Source organism: Tachypleus tridentatus, chromosome 12, assembly GCF_004210375.1.
Source record: "Tachypleus tridentatus isolate NWPU-2018 chromosome 12, ASM421037v1, whole genome shotgun sequence".
Classification (NCBI taxonomy): domain Eukaryota; kingdom Metazoa; phylum Arthropoda; class Merostomata; order Xiphosura; family Limulidae; genus Tachypleus; species Tachypleus tridentatus.
This window is the reverse complement of record NC_134836.1, coordinates 9976146-10000000: the sequence shown is the minus strand read 5'-3', so window position 1 is coordinate 10000000 and position 23855 is coordinate 9976146. Positions and strand designations below refer to the sequence as shown.

General features: G+C 30.4%; 1 protein-coding gene across 2 annotated transcripts in view; it reads left to right on the top strand.

Annotated features, from left to right (window-relative positions):
• The window catches only part of PolD1 (DNA polymerase delta 1, catalytic subunit), a 35866-nt gene extending 13348 nt beyond the window's left edge, over positions 1–22518 (top strand). For both annotated transcript variants that reach the window (XM_076471443.1, XM_076471442.1), the window contains exons 8-20: positions 1519–1764; positions 2032–2142; positions 2647–2838; positions 3391–3704; positions 4595–4742; positions 5722–5982; positions 8644–8816; positions 9259–9411; positions 12863–13098; positions 15772–15885; positions 16620–16675; positions 20407–20504; positions 21596–22518. In XM_076471443.1, the coding sequence (XP_076327558.1) occupies positions 1519–1764; positions 2032–2142; positions 2647–2838; positions 3391–3704; positions 4595–4742; positions 5722–5982; positions 8644–8816; positions 9259–9411; positions 12863–13098; positions 15772–15885; positions 16620–16675; positions 20407–20504; positions 21596–21692 (2199 nt within the window). In that variant the 3' untranslated portion in view covers positions 21693–22518. The remainder of the gene's footprint in view (positions 1–1518; positions 1765–2031; positions 2143–2646; positions 2839–3390; positions 3705–4594; positions 4743–5721; positions 5983–8643; positions 8817–9258; positions 9412–12862; positions 13099–15771; positions 15886–16619; positions 16676–20406; positions 20505–21595) is intronic.
• The last annotated feature ends 1337 nt before the right edge of the window (positions 22519–23855 follow it).

The window sequence follows — 23855 nt, the reverse complement described above, 5'->3', positions numbered from 1 at the left end:
TATACCATTGGCATCCAGACCTCCTTTAAAAATTAATCAAATAGTTTCAGGGATTGGTTTGACTCTGAGTTTGGGTGTTCATGTTTCTGAGTCCTTCTAAGGTCCTGCTGCTCCAGAACAGGAGTGGTTGGGTTCATACCACTGTTGGAAAAGAAGATTCCTGACCTTTAGTTTCTGTTGCTTCAGTTGAGCCTACATTGTCTTTTGATGATTTTGTCCTGCCTTTCTAACTGACTGCTTTTATCTTGTGGCTCTTTTCTTCCCAACAAAAAACACGTATTCACATCTTCATCCTTCTGTGATTCTTTTTTGTTTTTAATTTTTTTATTCTGAATCTTAGGCTACATTGCAATATGAGACTCCTCCTTTTGACTTTCTTCACTTTCCTCAGTATTTTTTATGCTGACTTCTTTTTTTATCTTGTTACCAAAACCCAACTGCCTCATTCTTGAAGACTTAATATTGAGATTCTATGTATCATGATTATTTTCTTTCTTTTCACTTCAATCCCTGAAATCTTTTCTTCAAGTTTGTGTTTCTCTTCACTATTATTCCACGTTTCTCTATAGGCCTCAGTCTACTCATCTTTGTCAGCTTCTTTGCTATATGTTCACACTTCATCTTTTATAGGCACTTTATATTGTAACCCCAACACCTTCAATGAGGAAAATTATGTCTACCTGTTTTCAACTTTGATTTTGTATAACCTTCTGCACTGTCCTAATTAACTAGGTCCTTTATTTCTGGGATTCACTTGGACAGAATACCTTACTTTGTGGAGTCACCCCTGCACAGTTTTTTCTTGATGACCTCTGTGTGTCAACTTTCCTTTATGATGAGTTTTTGGGGGGTTCCTTTCTCATTATAAATGAAACTAGCTGAAGCAGTTGTCAGCAGTAATCTATCTTACATTGGTTTTTTGCTTTGCTTGTTGTTAATATATTTTTCATTAATGAAAACAAGCAACTATAGCATGTGTAGCATTTTGATATGTATCTGTGTATTACATCTTTTCACTTCACTTACTCTTTTATTCATGTAAAAAAGGGAGGAACATCCAAGAAGCTATATTTATTAAAGGTATGGATTACAAAAGTTATTAGTTAATATCTTTCTTCATGTATGTTGTATAGTAAATAGAAACACAGTTGATCCTTAAACTTTACAGAACATAATTGTCTCAAAAATATTCACATGATAAAATTGTTTTTGACAATTAGTTCATGCATCAGTGAAGTTGGCTGACATCAACACATTCTTGTTGGAGTAACTCATTTCTGGAAAAATAAATTTTGGCCCAATCTAAAACGTTGGTGAATTGGAAATTTTAATCAGTGAGTTATACTCTTTGTTAATCTGAATATGATCTAAGAAGGTCAGAATGTTGTTCTGTACTTTATTTTAATTAAATTTTTAATACCTGTACCAGCTGTCGTGAGAATACATTTTGAGTTGTAATCAACTCTTTTTAGGCTAATTATTTTAGAGAAAATTTAAAGTTTTTGTTCCATGTTACAGAAATGGGCAGATTTTGTAAGAGAAGTTGACCCTGACATCATTACTGGTTACAACATCCAGAATTTTGATATAACATACCTTATAAACAGAGCCAAGACACTTAATGTGAAATCATTTCCATTTCTTGGGAGAATAAAAGACAGGACATCGGTTATCAAGAAATCAATGATTCAGTCAAAGCAGATGGGCAGACGTGAAAACAAATTTATCAATACAGAAGGAAGGATTCAGTTTGACTTGTTACTGGTAATTATAAAGCTTTGACTCGTGAATATTTTTATTTTATTTTGAACAAATCAAGGTTTGTTTTGTTGTGTGTATGTGTAAGTTTTATAAAATGCTAATGCAGAATAGTACAGCCTGTTTTGTTGAAATGTTTTTTCTAACAGTGTTAAAAACATCTTAAACCTATTAATTTTTTCAGCTTCTTTCTACTTGAGAATACAGCAAATGCATGTTTAATTATTTTGAGTTTTGAGGTCCAAATACATTAACACTCCACTTTCTCTGTAGGTTTTACTGCGAGACTATAAACTTCGATCGTACACTCTCAATGCTGTAAGTTTTCATTTCCTTCAAGAACAAAAAGAAGATGTTCAACATACTATTATTACAGATTTACAGGTAGAAAATTTTACATTGAATTAGATTCATCGTTTATAACATTTTGCTTATTATAAAAAAGGATTAAGTAAAAATAAATATTTCATCTCTGAGAAAAACTATTAGTAACTATTTTTGTAAAATTGGAAATCATGGTACATTTACTTGTATCAGTAATATTGAGTACTAAAAGAAGGGTTAAAGCAGTATATTCACTGTTAGTAAAATATAATAATAAAACCATTAATTCAGTTAATATTGTCTTAACTACTTACCAAAATATATACAGTTTGTGGTATTATTGTTTTACATTAATAATCCCAGTTTCCTATTTTGAATGTAGTTACATATTTTAATCTATTGGATTATTGCATACCTTTTAAATACAACTTAAACATTAATGTAATTACATGTGAAAATACTAATTGCATTTAAACTTGAGACTGATATTTGTACATATGTGAAACAGTTACACATTATTTAGATGCTGTGATAAGCTATTACATTTTGATGTATTTATTTCAGAATGGAAATGAACAAACTAGAAAACGGCTTGCTGTATATTGTTTAAAAGATGCTATGTTGCCTTTAAGACTTTTAGACAAACTGATGTGTGTTATTAATTACATGGAAATGGCTCGGGTAACAGGGGTGCCTTTGTCTTATTTACTGTCAAGGGGTCAGCAAATTAAAGTTATATCCCAGCTACTGAGGAAGGTAAGAAGACAGAACTAGACTAACTTGTTTTTGTTTATAATTAATAAAACTTTGAAACAGAACACTTCCAAAATATTCTCATAAAACTATTTTGTCTGATATGCCATTTAGATGTACTTAAACCAGATTTGGTTTTTAATTTATGAGCTTTTCAATGTTAGATTCAAAATTGTAAATTAAATGGTAAAGTAGATTTGTATATAAAAATTGCACTTTTCAGAAAGTAAACACTTAACTTGGGGATTTCTTTTAATCTTCTTTTGACATTCAAAACATTGTTATTTCACAGACATAAAAGAAATGTATTATTTTTATAATTTGAAGATCATCTCAAAGTGTTTTTTTGATACAAAATATTCTACTCTAACACAGCAAACCTTAAGACTACCAGCCAAGTCTATTGGGTCATCTCAGATATCAAGTGATCTATGTTTCCATAAGCATTTCAAAATAAATCATTTTAAACTGTTTCTTGTTTTGGGCATTATGTTAGAAAAACTTGTGTGTTCATTCTTGTATATCAAATAAATTTAATTGTTGCTTTGTTTCTAGGCAAAGGAACATGATCTTATCATACCAGTTCACAACCCTGAACAAGGTGATGACTTCACTGGTGCTACAGTCATTGAACCAGTCAAAGGATATTACAAAGACCCAATTGCAACTCTAGATTTTTCTTCACTATATCCATCTATCATGATTGCTCACAATCTGTGTTACACGACACTCTTGACAAATCAAACTAGAAACCAGATGAATCCTGATGAGTTCATTAAAACTCCTTCTGATAACTATTTTGTCAAGAAATCTGTTAGAAAAGGAATCCTTCCAGAAATCTTGGAGAACTTGTTGAGTGCCAGAAAAAGGTAGATGTGTAAAACTGGGAGGCAGTATAGCTTAAAAATTTATGTAAAAAGATAGCTGAAAATTTTAATTCATTGGAACCTGTAAATAATGCACATCTCAAGTATTTTATTTTTTAACCACACAGTACACTAGTACTTGTGTGTCTTGATATTATGCATAAAATTCGTCTTTGTCATATTTTCACTAATTTGCATACAACTGTACAAACATGGTTCCAGTCTGTTATGGTTTCTACTTTCATCTGGAAGACTTCATGCAAGGCTCCTCTTTGTGGCTTGTCTCAAGTTACAATATTGATTCTTCATCTGTTCAGATAAAGTAATTATTTCAGCAGTACATTTCCCATGGCATACAAACAATTTAAACAATTATTTTAAGGCATAAATCCCACCATCCATGTAAATAAACTGTGTCAAATAAATTAAGAAAATAATCCTACCTTTTTAGATAATAGATTTATGATTTTATTGGCTTCAGAACGAAATTAAAAAAAACAAAAGCTTAAGTTGTATATTACACTTTTTAACATCGTCATTTCCAGATTATTTGAGCTAAAATATTTGTACACTGATGAGTTGTGTCTTTACTGGAAGAAAATTTGATGATACCTACCATCCCAATTTTATTGTGACTAAGGGATAGATGCAAAATTGAAAATGAAGTTTAGGAGTTTTTGTTTTGTCAGTTATTGTATCTGTATTGTTAATAGAACATGGATAACAGAAAATTTTAAATTAGAACATTTCATAAGTAATTTTTATAAAATTATATAAAGCTTGATATAATTCTACCCCTGTAAAAAAGAGAACTAGATTGTAAAGATTTAAGATCATCAAAACAGTTATTTTTATTAGAGAGAATTACTTTATGGTCATGTTTCTTATGGTAGAGCCAAAGAAGACCTCAAAAAAGAGATTGATTCTTTGAGAAAGAAGGTGCTAGATGGTCGCCAACTGGCTTTGAAGATTAGTGCTAATTCAGTGTATGGGTTTACTGGTGCTCAAGTGGGGAAACTTCCTTGTCTAGAAATTTCTCAGGTATTTTTTCTTACTTTTATATATTTTCTAAACTCCTTTTCCTCAAGAGGAGGTAATTTTTTTAGGTGTGTTGATTTCTAAGTTTCAGACACTTCTAGGATAATTTTAAAAATTTCTTAATTAAGAAAAACATGATTTATGTATTTTAATTTCAGAATTTTGCTGTATAATGAACTTATTTTGACTTCCTTCTAATAAATACTGCAAAGAAGATTACAATGTTTTTGAAACATTTTATTTAACTTAATGTTTTAATATTTTACCATTCCCAGGGGGTTTCTCATGATTCTTGAAAAACAGAGTATTAAAACTGTATAGACTAATTAAGTAGGTAACCAATCACCCAATTGATAAATAAAATTTGTTATGGACAGATTGTTATTGTGCTCTTTACACCTATAGGCTGTGTAAGGTTGGACATTTTCAAAGTATCGGACTAATGACAATTTAAGTAGAGATAGTTGAGTGATGGTAGCAGTTGGAAAATATGCTTTCCAGGTGAAAAGTTTGAGAAAAAAATAATAAGCTATTGAAAGAACCAATTTCAGAGCCAGAGATATTTAAAATGTATAAAATTGTTTTTATGGACCTTGCCTAGCTAGATAAAATGGTGAAGCAATTCATAGTTATTGGAAATATGTTGATTTTTTTTTCAGCCATTACTATTAATTTTTCTTATAATTCAAATTACTTCAGAAGCCTATCCCCATTTCAGACTCCTTGGAATTTTCTCTGTTTATATTATTATGCATTTATAATTTGTTTTTGTTTGTTTCTTGCATATTCCAGTAAATAACTAACATGATTTTAGGATGCAGTTTTTTGAAGATATTGTAGTACCTGAACATTTGGGTCAATTTCTTGTATTCTTTGTTCAACTTCTACAGTATGACATTTTAAATACTAGTTTATAAGATACTGTTTTTTGAAATCTACTTCTGCATCAAAACTGTTACAGATTTGTGTGATTTTTTTGTAGAGTGTGACAGCTTTTGGACGTATGATGATAGAGAAAACTAAAATGTTGGTTGAAGAAAAGTACAACATAGCTAATGGTTATGCTCATAATGCAAAGGTTATCTATGGTGACACTGATTCCGTCATGGTCAATTTTGGCATTCCCTTTCCAGCTTTAGATGATCATGTTGAAGTATTAAAGCAAGTGATGGAGCTTGGGAAAGTGGCAGCAGAGTATGTGTCAAGTCATTTCACATCACCAATAAAGCTAGAATTTGAGAAGGTAAGCTGTCCTACCTCACTTGGAATACAAAATATAAATATTTATAGATATTGTTCTTAGTTTTCTTTACATCCAATTCTTTGCATATTTTAAGGGGAGTAACTTAACTTTTTTTCTTTTTTGTCCAGATGTCCTTCAAATGCCTTTAGGAATTCAGTTATTTTGTTTTTTTTCTGTAAGGTAGGACAGTAAGCTTTCCTTCTCTAGTTTGTTTTGCAAATCTGAGGTTTTTGTTTCTAAATGAAAAATAGCAAGATGAGAAAACTAAGTACTTTTAGAACTGCTCTTGTCAGAACATTTTGTAGAATATAATTAAACCATGATTGTAGATATACTTTTCATTCAGTGCTCGGGTATTCTGCATCACCTCATTTGTGAAATAAAATCTTTCCCACACTAACCTTCAGGAAAAAAAAAGAAGGAAATCTTCTATGGTTTTACTATTATTCATAACCAGTATAAATAAGTACTGGCTAGTTGTTATATGAAAGTGATAAAACTGACAGATAAGCAGATAAAGCAATTATTTATAATGTACTATTTAACCCTGTTATGCTGGGCTTTAGCCATATTATCACATTTGTTGACTTGTATTCAAAATTTTATTCAACTGTTATTTAATAATTTAAGTCAATAAGTTTGGTATTAAATTGTAGATTATAATTTAAATTTTAGTTGATTTAGATAATTTCTTAATTTAAATTCAAATACTGAAAGAGCAGACCTAAATATAAATTTTTTTTATTTATTTTTTTGTGGGTCTTGTGGTATGTTGAATGGAACGTTAGTTCAAATTATATTTCTGATGTCCAAATACAATATTTATAGTTCCATATGAATTAGAAATTTATATTCTAGCTTGTTAATATGGGTATTTAAAATTAAAATCTTTTCTAGTTGCTGAGTTGTTGCTATATTTCCATTTTTGGAAATGGTTACTTTTATACAGTGACTTCTTTGTATGACATGTGGATAACCAGTAATGATTAGAATGTTTTATAGTGGCTTTCTCAGCCATTTTAGAGTGTTAGGAAGCCACCTCATTCTTTCGAACCAAGATTTCATAGATGGGTTGTCTTTAGTATGCTTGAAATCACTAATGTCTTTTATGCTTAATTACTAAACATGATAAATTATAGTGAACTCTATGGTACTAATATAGTTCTTTATGGTTTTTGGTTATTTCAAATATTTGTGTGTGTGTGTGTGTATATATGAACCTAAAAAAGCTTGTTCATTTCACATTCTCTATGTGTAAAACTTGTAAAGGCTTAGCAACCTACAACAAGCCACAACCAAGTATAAAAGTCTTAAATAGAAGTTGTAATTATTTACTATTCTTATTTAACTGTTTTAAGAAGAATAAGTTTAAGAACTCATTTGTGAATAGAAATAATGTAGATATGTATGTAATACTGTATATAAATGAAATGTGCCTGTGTTTTACACTAAAAACAGCCAAGACAGGTCACTTTATAAAGACTAAAGGCTAGTCTTATAATATTGGATACTGTAACATCAGTGCATATGCACCTCATCAATGCAACTTCTGTAATGTTAGCTAAGTGTGATTGGAAGGTTAATATAATAAATATATATAATGGTGTAATGTTATGAGATTTAAGCTCTTTAGATTAAATGTTTGTGTTTTCCTGTTTTAATTTTTAGTCACTCTAGAATGAGAAAAGTATACTTTACTATTTAGTTCCTAATTTTTTATGGTGGTTACAGAGTTGGTGAAATCTACAGTCGTCCCCACATAGTTAGAAAATAAGAGACAAAATGTGAAGTTGTACTGAAAGCAAATGTGAAATGTATTTAGAAGATTACACAAATAACATTTGATATTTTCGTGACAAGGAATAGTTTTTAATCATAACACAAATATCACTTTGCTCTCAGACTAGTAATGAAACAAACACACAACCAAATCTTTAATCAAATATACTTCATTAAAAAATCTGAATTTTTCTGAAAAAAAGACTTGCAATCTTTACTAAAAGTCTACCAAATTTTGTAAAGGTGTGCATACTGCATCAAAGATTAGAGTAGAAATATCAGATCATACCAAGCCCCTGTCATAAAAGGGTTAATAAGTAAAAATATCCAAAGTTTTAACACATGCACATTTTATCTTCTGCAAAAGCTTTTAATTTCACTTGCTGACAGTGAAGGTGTGTTTTTAATTGATGCCTCTCATCTTATACTATATAGTACTTCTGTTTCACAGCTTAAGATAAATTATGAAAGATGTATTTAAATCAATAAAATGCAGTGTTATTTACCTCAGTAGTTAAAACCTTTTCAGGTAATTTCTTGTCTTCAGTATGGCTCCTCATCAGAAGTGCTTTATCAACTTAATTCTTATGGTTATTATTAACATCTGATTGGTACCTTAATAGAGATACTTTTAATGTTTTGACTGTTTGATTATTTGGTATCTGTAATTAATTAACATTGAAATTCTTGTATTATATTTGAATAACTATTAAGAGAAATCTCTTTGATTTCTAATAATGTATGCATATACTAAGAGAAATTTTCCAACATATGTGAATTTTATATTAACGATGCAGTAAAGTTTTGAAATTACTGTTTGAACATAAAAATATTACTGTTTTTATCTTTTTTATTTAGCTTATAATTTTTTGTAACTAATAGGTTTACTTCCCATACTTGCTGATTAGTAAGAAACGCTATGCTGGTCTTTACTACACCAAACCGGAAACACATGACAAGATGGACTGTAAAGGGATTGAAACAGTACGTAGAGATAACTGCCCTCTTGTGGCTAACCTCATTAACATGTGCCTTCAAAAAATTCTCATTGAAAGGTAAATTTTTTATTCCTTATGAAGAAAATTTCATATTGAAAGAATTCATATTAAATATCATAAAAGTTAATAGTCAGACATAAGTTTAAATTTACTGAAAACATCACATTTTCAAAGCCTAATTCTGTTTCTATATATTCAAAAGCAGTTTGTACGTACAGTTTCACAGAAAAACAATGTTTCTGTGAATTAAAGGTAATTAAGCTGAATGTTACAAGTGTTTGTTACATATTGTGAAAACTGCAGATATTGCATATTTTTGCTGCAGGAAACTGGAGATAGAAATGTAAAGATGAAAATTCCTGGTATATGTAGTTTTAAAATTATTGTATACATATGCATGTTCAAGGCTTTCCAACAAATTTGAATTAATCACAGATTATGTGCAGAAGTGTGTGAATATACAAGTTTCCACACACACTTTAAGGTATTCTTGTTTTAGAGATCCCAGTGGAGCAGTAGAATATGCCAAACAAACAATTTCTGACCTTCTGTGCAACAGAGTAGACATATCTCAACTGGTTATCACCAAAGAGCTGACTAAAACAGATGATGAATATTCAGCGAAGCAAGCACACGTTGAGTTGGCACACAGGTCAGGCTTTCACTTAGAACAACAGTCTTTTAATGCTTTTTTTTTTTTCTTCACGAGGTTCTGTGCAGTGGATCAATCTATATTTTGGACATCATTGAGCTATTGCTAAATTTAATATCAAGTTTTACTGGCTTAGAAATATTTCAGTTGGTTTGTCTGAATTTATAGATTTTAGAAATGGTAAATGTAGAAACATTTTCTAAACTCTGGGTTGCCTCTATTTTTAACTTGTGTTAATATAGGATCACCAAAAAGTAAAGGTTAACAAAAATTGAAGAAAAAAACTAAAAATGATTAACAAATATCAAACTTGTTGATCAGGAACTAGATATTTTACATAAAATATTTGTGGAGTAATAGTTGTGGATTATTAAGAGAGATGCAAACCATGTGCAGGTTAGGAAAACTTATTAGTTTATTAATGTCAATGATACATTTATGAGTTGTATACTTTTTTGTGTATGAAATATTATTTTAATACTGAAATAGAAGGTTACAAGTGACAGGTTTATTATGTAAAATGACATCTTTTCTTATTGGTTCCTAACTCAATCATAAAGAATGTAATCCTATTCTTTACCATAATCATGGTTCTTTAAACATGTTTAGTTTAGGGTACCGACTTAAGGAAGTAAAAACTGTATAAAGAAAAAGGGTAGATAATGTTTTTCTCTTATTAAATCTCTAATGAACTTGTTAGATGCTAATTACATATGTTTACTGATAGATAGTAATGACTCTTCCTAGCAAAAAACCATTAGCAATATAGTTATGTACACTGTCAATTGGGTTATCTGTTACCATACAAAAAAAAAAAAGTTGGAGTAATTGAGACAACAATCCATGGGTGATGGATGCTAACATACATGAACACACATAATAACACACCCACATAGTAGGCTATATAATTCATCTCTGATTAATGCTCAATATTGTTGCAAGGTATAACTCTGTAGTACTTGGTTTAATAGACACATGGGCCTAGCTTGAAAATTTTTTCTTGCAAGATAATATGCTATTATTTGGCATGTTTCTTGTAAATGATGTTATAGTATGTTATATGGCTATTCCTGTGAACCTGTTTTTTTTCCATATTTGATGTTCCAATTCTGAAAACTATTTTCCTAAACATTTTGGCTATTTTCAAGTTATTTTTGTTCTGGTCTTTCTAACTTTGGTGATTAAAGAAGATTCTAAACATTACACTTCACTTCTTACTCTGGTTCACACCAAATCAGTTATTATTCAAGTAACTGATGACAAGAAGACCATCATAACTGTTACTAAGTCTGTTGCATCCCAACCAGCCTGATGAACCCTAGTGTTGGATAAACAATCATATTCAGCACCAGAGGTAGTGTGGTTGATATACTACATTCTTTACATTCACTCATTAGTTTTTATAGTTGGTTTTGTTTCAAGTTACGTTCATCAATGTCACCCAAATGTCATCTGTTTTTGTGTAATTTTGTTCCACAGTTTGATTCTGTTTTTTTCCTTTATGTTCCCAATTTTCCAACTTACTTTAAACTATTAATACATGTTTTCTGGATATGTGTTCTACAGTATTTATTAATACATGTTATAAATGTCTGTTAGTTCTAGTCTTTGCACCTTACTTTAATCCATTAACCCTTTCACCAAGGGCATGTTTTACTGAGCAGTTACAAGGTTTTGCAAATTACTTTCAAAGTTTAAATTATTTCTTGTTCATATTAGACCAATTAATATTGCATAACATCTTACCTAATAATCCATATTTTAATTGTATGCAAGTTTTATCAATCAATATTAAAATCAGATCCTGAATTTTCTCTAGAGTGAGGATCTACATTTTTTTTCCTCTAGGCATCTTCTCTTCTTTAACTTGTTTACCATTCCTCAAATAAGTAGAGAATTTAACACAAATTACTCGTTATAATATTTTCATTGCTCAGACAAAGCATAATTTTCAGAGCTTTCAATCTTGTTTGGTTATAGTCATTAAATAGGAAATCAAATCCATGTTGTCACACTTATCTGTCACTTTCTCTTTCAGGATTTATCAATAGTTGTCTGCTACAATATTATTTACAACCAGTAGAAAGCCAAGGTTTTCACTTTGTCAAATAATGTATAATGTTATGCTGTTTTATGTACAGAGCATTACCAAGTTCTCTTTCAGTGCAAGCTTAGTTTCCATGCAAAACATGTTAAGTAGTTTGGATGAATTTGTGATAATTCTTGTCACACAGTTAGAAAGCCAAAAAAATTGTAATATTTATGGGACAGTGCAGTATTTAATTAAATAATTATTTAGTGCACTGTCATTAGAATAAAATAAAGTAGGGTTAAGTGTCATTGACAGATGACAAAAAAAAGAAAGAAAGGAATAAGACCAAGATAATTACTTTATTTCTTTTTTCATGTTTATTCTTTATTTATCACTATAAAAGTAACTAAAATGTAAAAATAGGAATCTGTTTAGGTAAGTTAAGGTTAGATTAGGTAACTAAATAATCATAATAATATAGTAAAAAGTTCTTCATGCATGCATGCAAGCAGCTTGGAGGAGCTTGACTAATATAATTTGATAGGGTAATGTGAGTCACATTTCCCAAATCATTTACAACATATAATGACTTGAATGGTATTTAGATATTTTTGGTTGTTACGAGGTCGGTCAAATTGACCAGGTTTGTTGTATAGTTAGGATAGAAAAAATAATACAGTTTTAGAGATTATGCAAATGAAATTTGAAGTTTTGAAGAATAAAGTAATTTTTAATCTTAACATAAAAATTATTTCACACTTGCACAAGTAACAAAAAAGAATATATTCATGGACTGATTTTTTATAAAATATTTTACAAAAAACAATTGATTTTTTGTATATAAATGATTTGCAATGTTTACTGAGAATCTGCCAATGGTTGTGAAAATACTCATGTATTAATACATGTTTTAAATACTTATTAGTCCCAGCCTTTCCAACTTTAATTTATTATCAGTTTTTTGTGGAAACATATGAAGTATGTTTATTCACTATAACATGTGTATGTGCAGTTCATCATTATCAGGAGACTAAAAATTAGCTTCTTGTGTTAGGGAATCATTTGACCAAGGTTTCATATTTTGCTGTGCTTTTGCTCTGATAGTTAAAAAATCCATATGAAATGTTACTTGTTTTTTTGTATTTGTAAGTTAGATGATATGAATTAACTAAGGATGTGATTTCAAAGATGACTGGCATGGTTCATGGTTATTAGTTTCCCACCTCCTATCCACATGGCCCAGGTCTTAAAATTCTAACATTTACAATTTAATATAAAAGTGATACAGTGCAAATTCTGTTGTGTACCTTTGTGCTGAAACAAAGAAGCATAAAACGTTTTGTATCTGCTATCAGCAAATATTTTACAAGATAGATGATTAGACAATGAAACTGTATCAAATTGTTTTTCATTATCCAGGATGAAAAAAAGAGACCCAGGAAGTGCACCCAATCTTGGTGACCGAGTTCCTTATGTTATCATTGCTGCTAGTAAAGGAACAGCAGCATATCTCAAGTCTGAAGATCCCATTTTTGTTCTAGAAAATAACATTCCAATTGATACTCAGTACTATTTGGAAAACCAGATCTCTAAACCTCTGCTCCGAATTTTTGAACCCATTCTGGGAGAAGATAAAGCAAAGTCCTACCTTTTAAGTGAGACAAAGTGATTTTAAGACATTTTGAATTTAAAGTGTAATGTGAAATAACCTTATTCAGGAAACTGACTTTTAGAAATATTTAGAGAGGAAGGCATAACAACTTATAGAATGGCTCTGAGATTAAGTACCACATTTAGCTCATAACTGTCATATCTTGACCAGTTTGAGATCTAATTATAGATTTGGACTCAGGAGGTCAATCCCTTTCAGTTGAGAAGCTGATCACACCTAATGTCTTGTAGATGAATTTACTCTAATCCTGCCTAAAATAATTTAAATTTAAGGATAGGCTGGTAGAGATCCTAAAGAAAAATAAAAGCAAATTTGGTATAAGTGCATCCCATGCTTTGTACTGCTGGTCCCCAAAAATATGGCTAATAAAAAAGAGAGGGGGTTTCTTAAATTAATTTACTCTAATTCTGACTAAATTTCAATTGCCATGGCTATTTGAGGATTTTGTCTTGTTTTCATTACTGTAGCAATGCTGCTACAACAACAAAATTCAGATGCAAGGCACTTTAATGTCATATGAGACATTTGGTGTATGTATATAGAGGTGGAGGTTATGTCTAACTTGTGAAAATATATACAGGGTGGAGATGATGTCTAGCATGTGTAAGTATGCACATGGAGATGGTAAAAGGTTAATAATAAATGCTAAAATAGGTCCTTTGTGTTAACTTGATTGCAAGTACAAATTGGATTAGTAAGCTAGCAGTGGAAAGTTTTGTAGTTGCTATTCCATTAGTAAATTAAAATTTTTTTTTTTTTTTATATATTTCCAGTATTAGTGTTTTGCTCCTGTTACACATCTAGGACTAAATGATCAGGACATACTATAGTGTGTTGTGTGGCCAAAACAACCTGCAAAACATACTGTTATTAATGAGAGTAACAGTTCAGAAATGTTCCACCTTCTCTAGCCCAGACTGTGCTAATTCAAATTATCACATTGTCATTGGATATGCTTTACCTTTATTTTATATTTCAAATTTCAAGACAATCTATTAAGAAATATAAGAGATAAAATCTTCAATTTTATTGAATTTCTTTGTTTTTCTCTGCACAGAAAGCAAGAAATTTTATTTGATAGAAAAACATACTTAATTTTATGGATATTTTTGAAATTTGGTACACTGTTAAGTCTTTAAAAACCTACATATGGTGTAAGTATAAGCAACATGTGCAAAGTCATTCTACAAAAACTGCTCAGTTTTGACCAAACATTTTGTACTTGGCTACACAAAAAAATCACTTAAGCTATCAGTTAAATTTTTACTTCAGCTTCATCTAAGGGTAAATGAGGATTGTTCTTTGTCATTTAGATTAAAGATGGCTAATTTAGAGAAGCAACACTATAGAGTTGAAAACACATGCACATGAGTATTGGTTTGATCAAAGAAACTAGATTAGCAATTTTTAGCTGAAGTTCTTAAGGTAATTGTACAGGTAGATGATTATTTTTTATTTTTCATTGTTAACTTTTCCTCACATTTACTAAATTTTATAAATTCTCCTAATTAAAGAGTGTTTAGTGTTTTATGATATTAACTTAAGCAATTAACATAAATAATGATGCTTGATGGTGTTGTACCAAGTGCATATGGGTGATGACAAGAAACTGTTAATCTAAATTCCATGGCAATACTATAAAGGAAGATATTAACACTTTTAGATAGGAAAACTACCATATATTTTAAAAGATCTGGTTGGTTGTGTAAAGTATAGGCTTGTTCTGAATAATATGGTTGCAATCTTAAAGCTGTTGTTGGTTAATATTGAGTGTTACTTTCTGTGATTTGTAGATTTGTATTGATAAAAGTTGTGCTATTTAATCAAAAATACCTTAGTTGTGAAAAAAAGATGCATCCAAAAAAGGAATGTGTGTGACTTAGAGGAATGAAACCAAACTGGTAGCTATATTTACAGCATTGATTGGAATTTTACATCAAATGTTCATTCATTAGTTATCTTGGCCACATGTTTTACCTACCAACATGCTCTCAGTTGAATGTGTAGCTACCAGTTTGGTTGCAAAATTTGATTTCATTCCTTTAAATTGCCTGTTCGATCTGTTTTTGGTCTCGCTGTTTTTTTCTGCATTTAAGGTATTTTTGTATTAGATCTTAATCTTTCTGTAGTGCTGATTCCAAACTATTTCATTCCATAGTGTAGGCTTAGAGGTGCTTAGTCATTCCACAGAGCTTATACTGAATTGTTCTACTAATATATGGTGTTAATAATGGAATATATTCTTGGTTTAGTTCCACTTGATTGTGTCACACTAAAACCTTGCTTTGTGCAATATTTTTTTACACAACAAGAAAAGTGATCTTTGAATGTTTCAAAGGTATTTGTTGTTTGTCACCCCTTTGTAATAATAATCTAAGTTTAACTGGAAAGGATTAAAAATGCTTTCATTGTCTCTTAATGTTTAATAATACACTTTATATATAAAAAAATTCTAAGTTCTCAATTAATGCTAATCTCTAGAAGTCTGTAAATCTGATGAAAGAGATTTAAGTTTGTTTGTTTTTTTTTACAAACTTTAATAGGACAATCTCAAAAACCAAAGCATTGTGCCTATTTTTGAGAGTTTTTGTCTCTTAAACATTTTATCTTTAGTGAGTAGTGTATATTCTTGACATTTCAAAATTGTGTATTGTAGAGGGAGATCACACAAGAACGAAAACTGTAGTCATGTCAAAAGTGGGAGCCTTATCACTCTTCACGAAGAAACGAGCCACTTGCATTGGTTGTAAAGCTTTGTTGGATAATGAAAGTGAGTACTTAAGTAGCTTTCTTAAGTATAAGAGTAATAAGGAAAATGACACAAACCTGAAATAAATTATGGCTTGATGTATGTAGTAGAATTTATCATTTCCAGTCAACAATTTGATTTAAAAGAAAAAAACAAACCATAAATAATGAAACTTAGGCTCAACAGAAATGTATACAAAAATATTCAATCAGCAGGTATATCTCACAAATTTTCATACTTTTATAATTAATTTCATGCATAATTTTGCTTCCAAGTTTATTCTGATGTATTTGGTATGCATCACCATTAGCTAGTGGATTGTTTTGTTCAAACAATACAAGAAACATTGTAATGCAAAATGGTTTTCAGTGTCTAGACATACAGATACTCTTTGCTGTGATATTAATCTTTTTAATTTTGATAAGACATGATCTAATGACTTGTGACAAAACTGTGGATATAATCTTTCATTAATATAAAAATAACATCCTATTCTATGTGATGGCTGTGTGAGTAATATGAATGACAATCAAATCTCACTACTTGATTAGAGGTGGCAGTTGTGTTCCTTTCTTCTCTATCAGTTCAAAATTAGGGGTAGCTAGTGCAAGTAGCCCCTGTGTAACATGTTGCAAATCATCAAAACATTTTTACTAATCTTGTATATTAAACTTTGGTTTTTATTTAACAGTGATGTTATTAGCAAGCACAGTTTTCTTGAGTATTTTTCAAGATTTATTTTCATTTTAATCTAGAAAATCCTATTTGCAAACACTGCAAGACCAGAGAACCAGAGTTTTTTCAAAACGAGGTATGTAGTGTAAATAGAGCATTTTCTCCTAAGATATTTTGCTTTGAGTTTCATGTTTTTCTAAACAGTATCTGATAAATTCATGATGCTTGAAAAACATGTAGGTTTAAGAAGAATTTATAGAAATGAAATAGAAACCCTATAATCTAAGAGCTTTCGAAAGGTGGACCTTTCTTCTTCAGTCATAAACTGGGTTATAGGGTTTCTATTTCATTATCTGATATATGTATGTGTGTAATAATAGCATAATATAATTTCTTATTTAGTAAACTAATATAATAAAAACATTATGGAGGTTAACATTAAAATTATAGTAAGATTCATGTGTGTAAAAGGTATTGGACAAGACTTTGAAAGGGTTATTAACTGTTTTTACCTGACATATTCACTTGGAAGATGTTTCAACTTTAACCAGCCACTTCAGTATAATATCTGATAGTTTTTCTAGACATTTATGCTGTTTTATTTTTCTAAAATACTTTAAATTTCTTTAAAGTTATTCTAACTATTAATAAAGAGCTGGATTGCAAGAGAAATAAAAATAAGGTTGATATGTGTTGTCCATTGCATAAAGGTATTCTCTGATATACCAGCTCAACCTAAAGTAAATGTTACTTCTGTTTTATTGCATGAAGTGACTTTAATTAAAAGTCAGTCATGAAGCATCCAACATTATGAAATTTGATTGTTCTAAATATACTAAGTTCTGATACTCTTATTTCAAGTAAATGTATTTAACATGATTACCATATCAGTGTTTATGTTACCAGGATATTTTGGTCATTTGAGTTTGTATTCTATACTTAGATTAGTTCATGAAGAGAGGTTTATCATTGTAAGACTGTCTTCTAATTAATACCAGCTTTACATGTCATGGTTGTTGAGGTGCTTGACTTGTAGCTTATGGATCCTGAGTTCAAATCCCTCTCACCAAACATTAGTGCCATTTTTGCCATGGGGGCATTAAAAGAAATGATCAATCTCATTATTTGTTGGTTAAAAAGTAGTCCAAGAGTTTATGGTTGGTGGTGTTGTCTAGCTGCTTTTTGTAGTCTATCACTGCTAAATTAGGGATAGCTAGAACAGATAGCCCTTTAGTATGTACACTACACTGCTGGCCAAAATCTTAATGCCAATGAACATAAAGAAAAAAAATATGCATTTTGCATTGTTAGACTCGACCACTTATTTGAGTAGACTTTGAAAGATAAAAATAAGAATAGGAAAAATAAAAATAAAAACCTTTTTTAGCATTTAATACTAGCTGGTCAAAAGTTTAAGACCATACCAAACATAAGTCCTAAACAGGGTAGGAAATGCCCAACAAGAGGTCTCAGTAGTGAGTTGCACGGCCATCATTGCGAATAATTGCAAAATTTGCTTTAGCATGGTCGATATAAGTGTTTGCAGAAGGCTGGAATGTTATTCTAAGTGGTGAAGATGGCTTCACGAAGATCATGCACTGTTTGGAATTGACGTCCATTTCTATAGACTTCCCTTGCCATCCACCCCCAAACATTTTCAATGGGGGTTCAGTTCGGGTGAACAAGCTGGATAGTCCAAAAGAATCATGAAAAAGTCCTTTGTCCTGTGGGCATTGTGGATTGCAGCATTGTCCTGCTGAAAGATCCAGTCATTTCCACACAAGCAAGGGCCTTCAGTCAATAAGGATGCTCTATCCAACATGCCAGTGTAGCCAGCTGCTGTTTGACATCCCTGTATAACCTGAAGCTCCATTGTTCCATGGAAGAAGAAAGCACCCCAGATCATGATGGAACCTCCTCCACTGTATCATGTAGAAAATGTCTCTGGTGGGATATCCTTATAGTGCCAGTAATGTTGGAAGCCATCTGGACCATCCAGGTTAAATTTTTTCTCATCAGAGAACAAATCCTTCTTCCACTTTTCTACATCCCATGTTTGTTGCTTCTCAGCAAAGTTTAACCGAACTGTTTCGTGGTGTGGAAGGAGGCATGGCCTTTGAAGACATTTACTGTTTTTAAAGCCTTTCTTTCATAGATGCCCTTTTATTGTTCTTGAGCTGCATTCTATGTTCGTAAGGGCCTTAATCTGGTTCAACGATTAGCTGGTGTCTTTCTGGACAACCCATCAAATCCTCCTGCTTAATGCCGGTGAAATTTTCTTGGGCTGACCACTTGAAATTCTCGTTCCATATCCCTCAGTGTCTTTTAAGAAATTTTTAACAGCAGTTTTACCACACCCAATCTCACCAGCGATGGCATGTTGAAAGAGACCTTGCTTTTGCAGCTCAACAATTCTGCCACGTTCAAACTCTGTCAACTTTTTAGCCTTTGCCATGTTTTTACCCAATGTAACATAAGATGTCAGTGGGAGATGTTGACAATGCTAATGCTTGAACACAAATGACTAAATTTTTTTTTTATGTGTTTACTGATTAACACTTCGTTTCAGTATTGTCTTAAACTTTTGACCAGCTAGTATTTAGGCTAATTTCATAGTGTTCACATTTTTCCTATTAAATGTTAAAAAAGATTTTTACTTTTATTTTCCCTTTTCTTATTTTCATCTTTCGAAGCTCTACTCAAATAAGTGGTTGAGTCTGACAATGCAAAATGCATATTTTTTCTTTGTTTATTGGCCTTAAGATTTTGGCCAGCAGTGTATATGTGAGAAATTAAAACCATACTAATTAATACCAACAAATCCAATTAGCATAGAAAGTTAACATCTTTCTTTCATATATTTAAAATAAATATATTTTATTGCATATTTTTTCTTTGTTTATTGGCCTTAAGATTTTGGCCAGCAGTGTATATGTGAGAAATTAAAACCATACTAATTAATACCAACAAATCCAATTAGCATAGAAAGAAACATCTTTCTTTCATATATTTAAAATAAATATTTCTTTTAGGTCCAAAATAAATATTTTGGAAAATTTCCAAGTGTAGAGAACTTTTTAATTTTTAAAGGATACCATTGTTTGTTTGTTTTTCAAAGCCATTGAAAGATATATATCAGAAATTTACCGTGTAGTGAATGATTTTGATTCAAGTATTACTAGTTTTGGTTAATCTTTTTTAAACATCAAGTTCTTACAATAAGTATTGGTGATTTCTGTTCATACTAATACAGCATGTGTTTGCTGATTACTAATGTTTATGAACAGCCTTCAGAATAGTCTTCACCTGTCTTGTCATTAAAAAGTCCAAAAATGACTAGCTATTCTTTCAGTTTTAGGCTTGACACTTTCCAGTGGTTATGGTGCTTGACTCACAGTCTGCAGATTCAAACCTTCCTCATATAGAACATGTTTGCCATTTCAACCATGAGGGCATTATAAAGTGATGGTCAATCTCACTATTTATTTGTAAAAATTATACAAAGAATTGGCAGTGTATAAAGTTGACCAGCTACAAAAGTGTGGTCTGTTGCTGCTAAGTTATGGATAGCTAACACTGAGAGCTCTCTCATAGCTTTGCATGAAATTGAAAACAACCAAACAAATATAATCCTTTACTTTTACATTTCTTCATTGCTAGTTTTGGAAGATGATACATTAAAGGATCAGTTAGATTGTTTCTCTCATTGTTTTAGCTCATTCTTATTGTTTGTTTTTTATATCTTTACAATCTGTTTTTATTTTCATGTGGTAAGGATTTTCCCTTTGTTCAGGAAGGTCACAAACATTTATGTAATTTTAATTTTACACTTTTCACTGTGACATGAAAGTCCATGTGTTCATACAGATGGTCCAGTTGAATGTACTAGAAGAAAAGTTTGCTCGACTGTGGACACAGTGCCAGCGTTGCCAAGGGAGTTTACACGAAGATGTACTTTGCACAAGGTGAGGAAAAACTGCGTTTTTTCTGCAATAATTGTACTGAATTCCTGGTTTCTGAAAGTAAGAATAAATGTTTTTCAACAACAACACAGAAGTATAATTAGATGCTTATTTCATGTTCTGAATTTGAAGTGTTTATTTACTGATGTCCACCCTAACCCAAGAATGTGAGAAATGACTGAGCATCTTTCATTTGATGAGTGGCTGGAGCAAGATGTCTTATGAACAGTTTTAATTGCTTAGATTTTATTATCTGTAAATAGTTATTTTTAAAATTATTTGACATTAGTTATATGCTGAATATAAAACTAAGATAGCATGTAATTTCTTTTTTATGTGCAACCCAACTACAAAATGAATATTAGGGTCGAGTTTGGTCACAAGTTGAAAAACCGTGAATATTTTAGTTGATGAATATTCAAGAGATTCAACATTTAGATATGTACTAGTCTGACATAGTTTCATTTTTAAGTACATTTGCATGTAATAATCTTTATTTAAATGAAGAATTTCCTAAAATTCTGTATATAATTTGTTAGTATTGTTTCAAGTAACTGTTTATAAACTTTTGTTATGCTTAATTATGCTTTGCTATAAAACAAAGAACTATGACATATGTCATTTTTATTAAAAAGAAACTGCCAATTTCTTAAATAATGAAAAGATATTTTAATAAACTGATTTGTAGTGAATCTTTTGGAAACCATATTCATAATGTTAATGTTTTTAAGGTAACATTAGTACAATTTAGAAGGTAGCTGTAACTCGTAACACTTAAAAGTTCTGGTTATAATGGAATGTCTGGCTTAATGCTTTCCTGACAGAACCTAGGACTTGCATGTTGCAAGATGTAATTCCCTAATAGCCCAGCAGTAAACTTCAATGCATATGAGGGATTGAATTTCTCCACTGGGCATAGGTACCATATTATATTCTAAAAACAAGCTGTTATATTGTTGTGGGTTATATTTGTGTTATATTAATGATAGTTTCTTCTTGCTGATTTGTGCTTATTTACTTAAAATCTAATCAACTAGTAGTACAAACATTGCAAAGGTATCTCACATTTTTTTGTTTGTTTTGTTTTGAAACAGTCGGGATTGCCCCATATTTTATATGAGGAAAAAAGTACAGAAAGATTTGGCTGACCAAGAAGAAGTTATTTCAAGATTTGGGAGTCCAAGTTGGTAGCACACACTTGTACACAGAACTGGAAATATGAACTGTCTTATCCATTAAACTTCTGTTGATAATGCATAACTTTATTGTAGAAGAGACATTTTTTTGAAATATGCTAGTGTTACAGAAGTTTTAATCTAAAAATGTGTATAATAATTTTTAACAACATGTTGGTTATCCAAGTGTATTTATAACTCTCTTCAGTAGTACTATCAATTTCATACTTATTGTGATGTAATCTTATGAACTTTATGTATAACATAAGATAGCCTGTGACTTTTCCTTTACATAATGTCAGTACACTAATAGATCATACCTCATGTTTCTCTTAGCTTTCTCTTCACTGGGTTGATCACATTAACCAACCACATGATCACTTTGTACTTGTTATAGTTTAGATACTATTAATGTTTAATATAGTATGTGTATCTTCATTAAATTTGGCAGACTGTCAATAAACATTACAAATCTTACATATACAAAAAAATAAAGTTTTTTGTGAAGTATATATAAAAAGCTAAAAACAAATTTGAATATACAGTTTTATTTTTGATTAGTCTAAGTACAAAGTGAGTTTTGAGTTAAAATTTTTAAAAATTCATTTCAAAAAACCTCATTTCATTTGTGTAATTTCTAAAACCTTTGTTGTCAGTAAAACTTTATTTCACCTGTTATTTTCCCTACCCTAACTGTGTACAAGGTTGGTCAATTTGATTATTCTTTTTTATTTCTAGAATGACTTCAAATTGTAACATGAAACTAAATTTGTTTATCTTATATAGTTTTGAACATGTAACAGTATAGATCTATTTATACTAAAATTTTATTGCCCTTTGAACCCTTTCTAACTATTCTGGTTGTAAATAACTTGTTGAAAGTTCAGCTCTCATTACACTATTGAATTTGTAACACCTGAGCTAATTGCAAGCTGCTCACAGGAGTACCTGTTGAAAAAAAGTTTATATATCTGGTTCACTCTGTATAACCTTAACTAACATAAGTTTCCTATTTTTATATATCAGTTACTTTTGCAGTGATAAAGAATACACATGGAAAATAAGAAAACATAGTACCTGGTTCTTTTTTTTTTACTGTTGACTTTCAGCAACATTTAACCCTAATTTTATTATACTTATAGTAGTAGTACACTAAATTTGTATTTAATTAAATAATGCAAAAAGCAGACAATGTGTCTTAACCATTGCAGTTTTTCTGACTTTCTGACTGTGCAGCAACAACTGTTACAAATTCATCCAAGTTAGCAATCATGTTTTCTGTGAGAATGAAGATTGAACTAAAAGAAAAATTGATAATTTTCTGTTCAGAAAACAATGTAATATAAGTCATTTGATAGATGAAAACCTTGGCTTTCTATTGATTATAAATATGGTATTAAATATTAGAACTGCTAACAAATTCTGAAAAGGAGGGTATGGCAGGAGGGGCCAGATTTTATATTTGTTGCTTCTGGGGCCAATCAAGAGTTGAGGCTATAAAAGTTATGGTTCGTATGAGCAATGACAATTTTATAGAAAGTAATTTGCATTAACTCTTTCATGATGGGCTTAGTATTAAAACAATGAGTTGGTATACAGATTTGCACATGTTAAGTATTTTTATTTAACAAAAACAATTTTGTACTTACTAGGGAGGCCTGGGTAAATTAGAGCAGAAGGTATGCTGAGAAAAGAAATGTCACATTTCTCACAATAGGGGAAATTCAGGATTTTTAAATATGAAATTAAGAACATAAATTGTATAATATTAAAATGTGGATTATTAGTTATAATTTTATGCTGTGTTAATTGTAATAACATAAACAAAAAGTAGTTTTAATCAACAACTGCCTTGTTCCTATTTACCTGAACAGTGTTATAATCCTCAGCTGCCACTATTTTTAATCATAGGAATAACGTTTCAAAATTTTGCCAAGTCTGTATCTGATTTATAGAATTACTTTCAAATCTTATATTTGAACATATTGAAATTTAAAGTCTTTATAGCTTTGATACCACTATTTCTAATATAGTATGTAAATCTTCACAAATTTGACAGATTTTCAATAAACATCATGGGTCATTTCATATACAAAAAAATCATATTTTTAGTGAAGTATTTTTAAGAAACTAAGAAAAAGATTTGTACATGAAATATCAAGTATTTGTTTTGACTAGT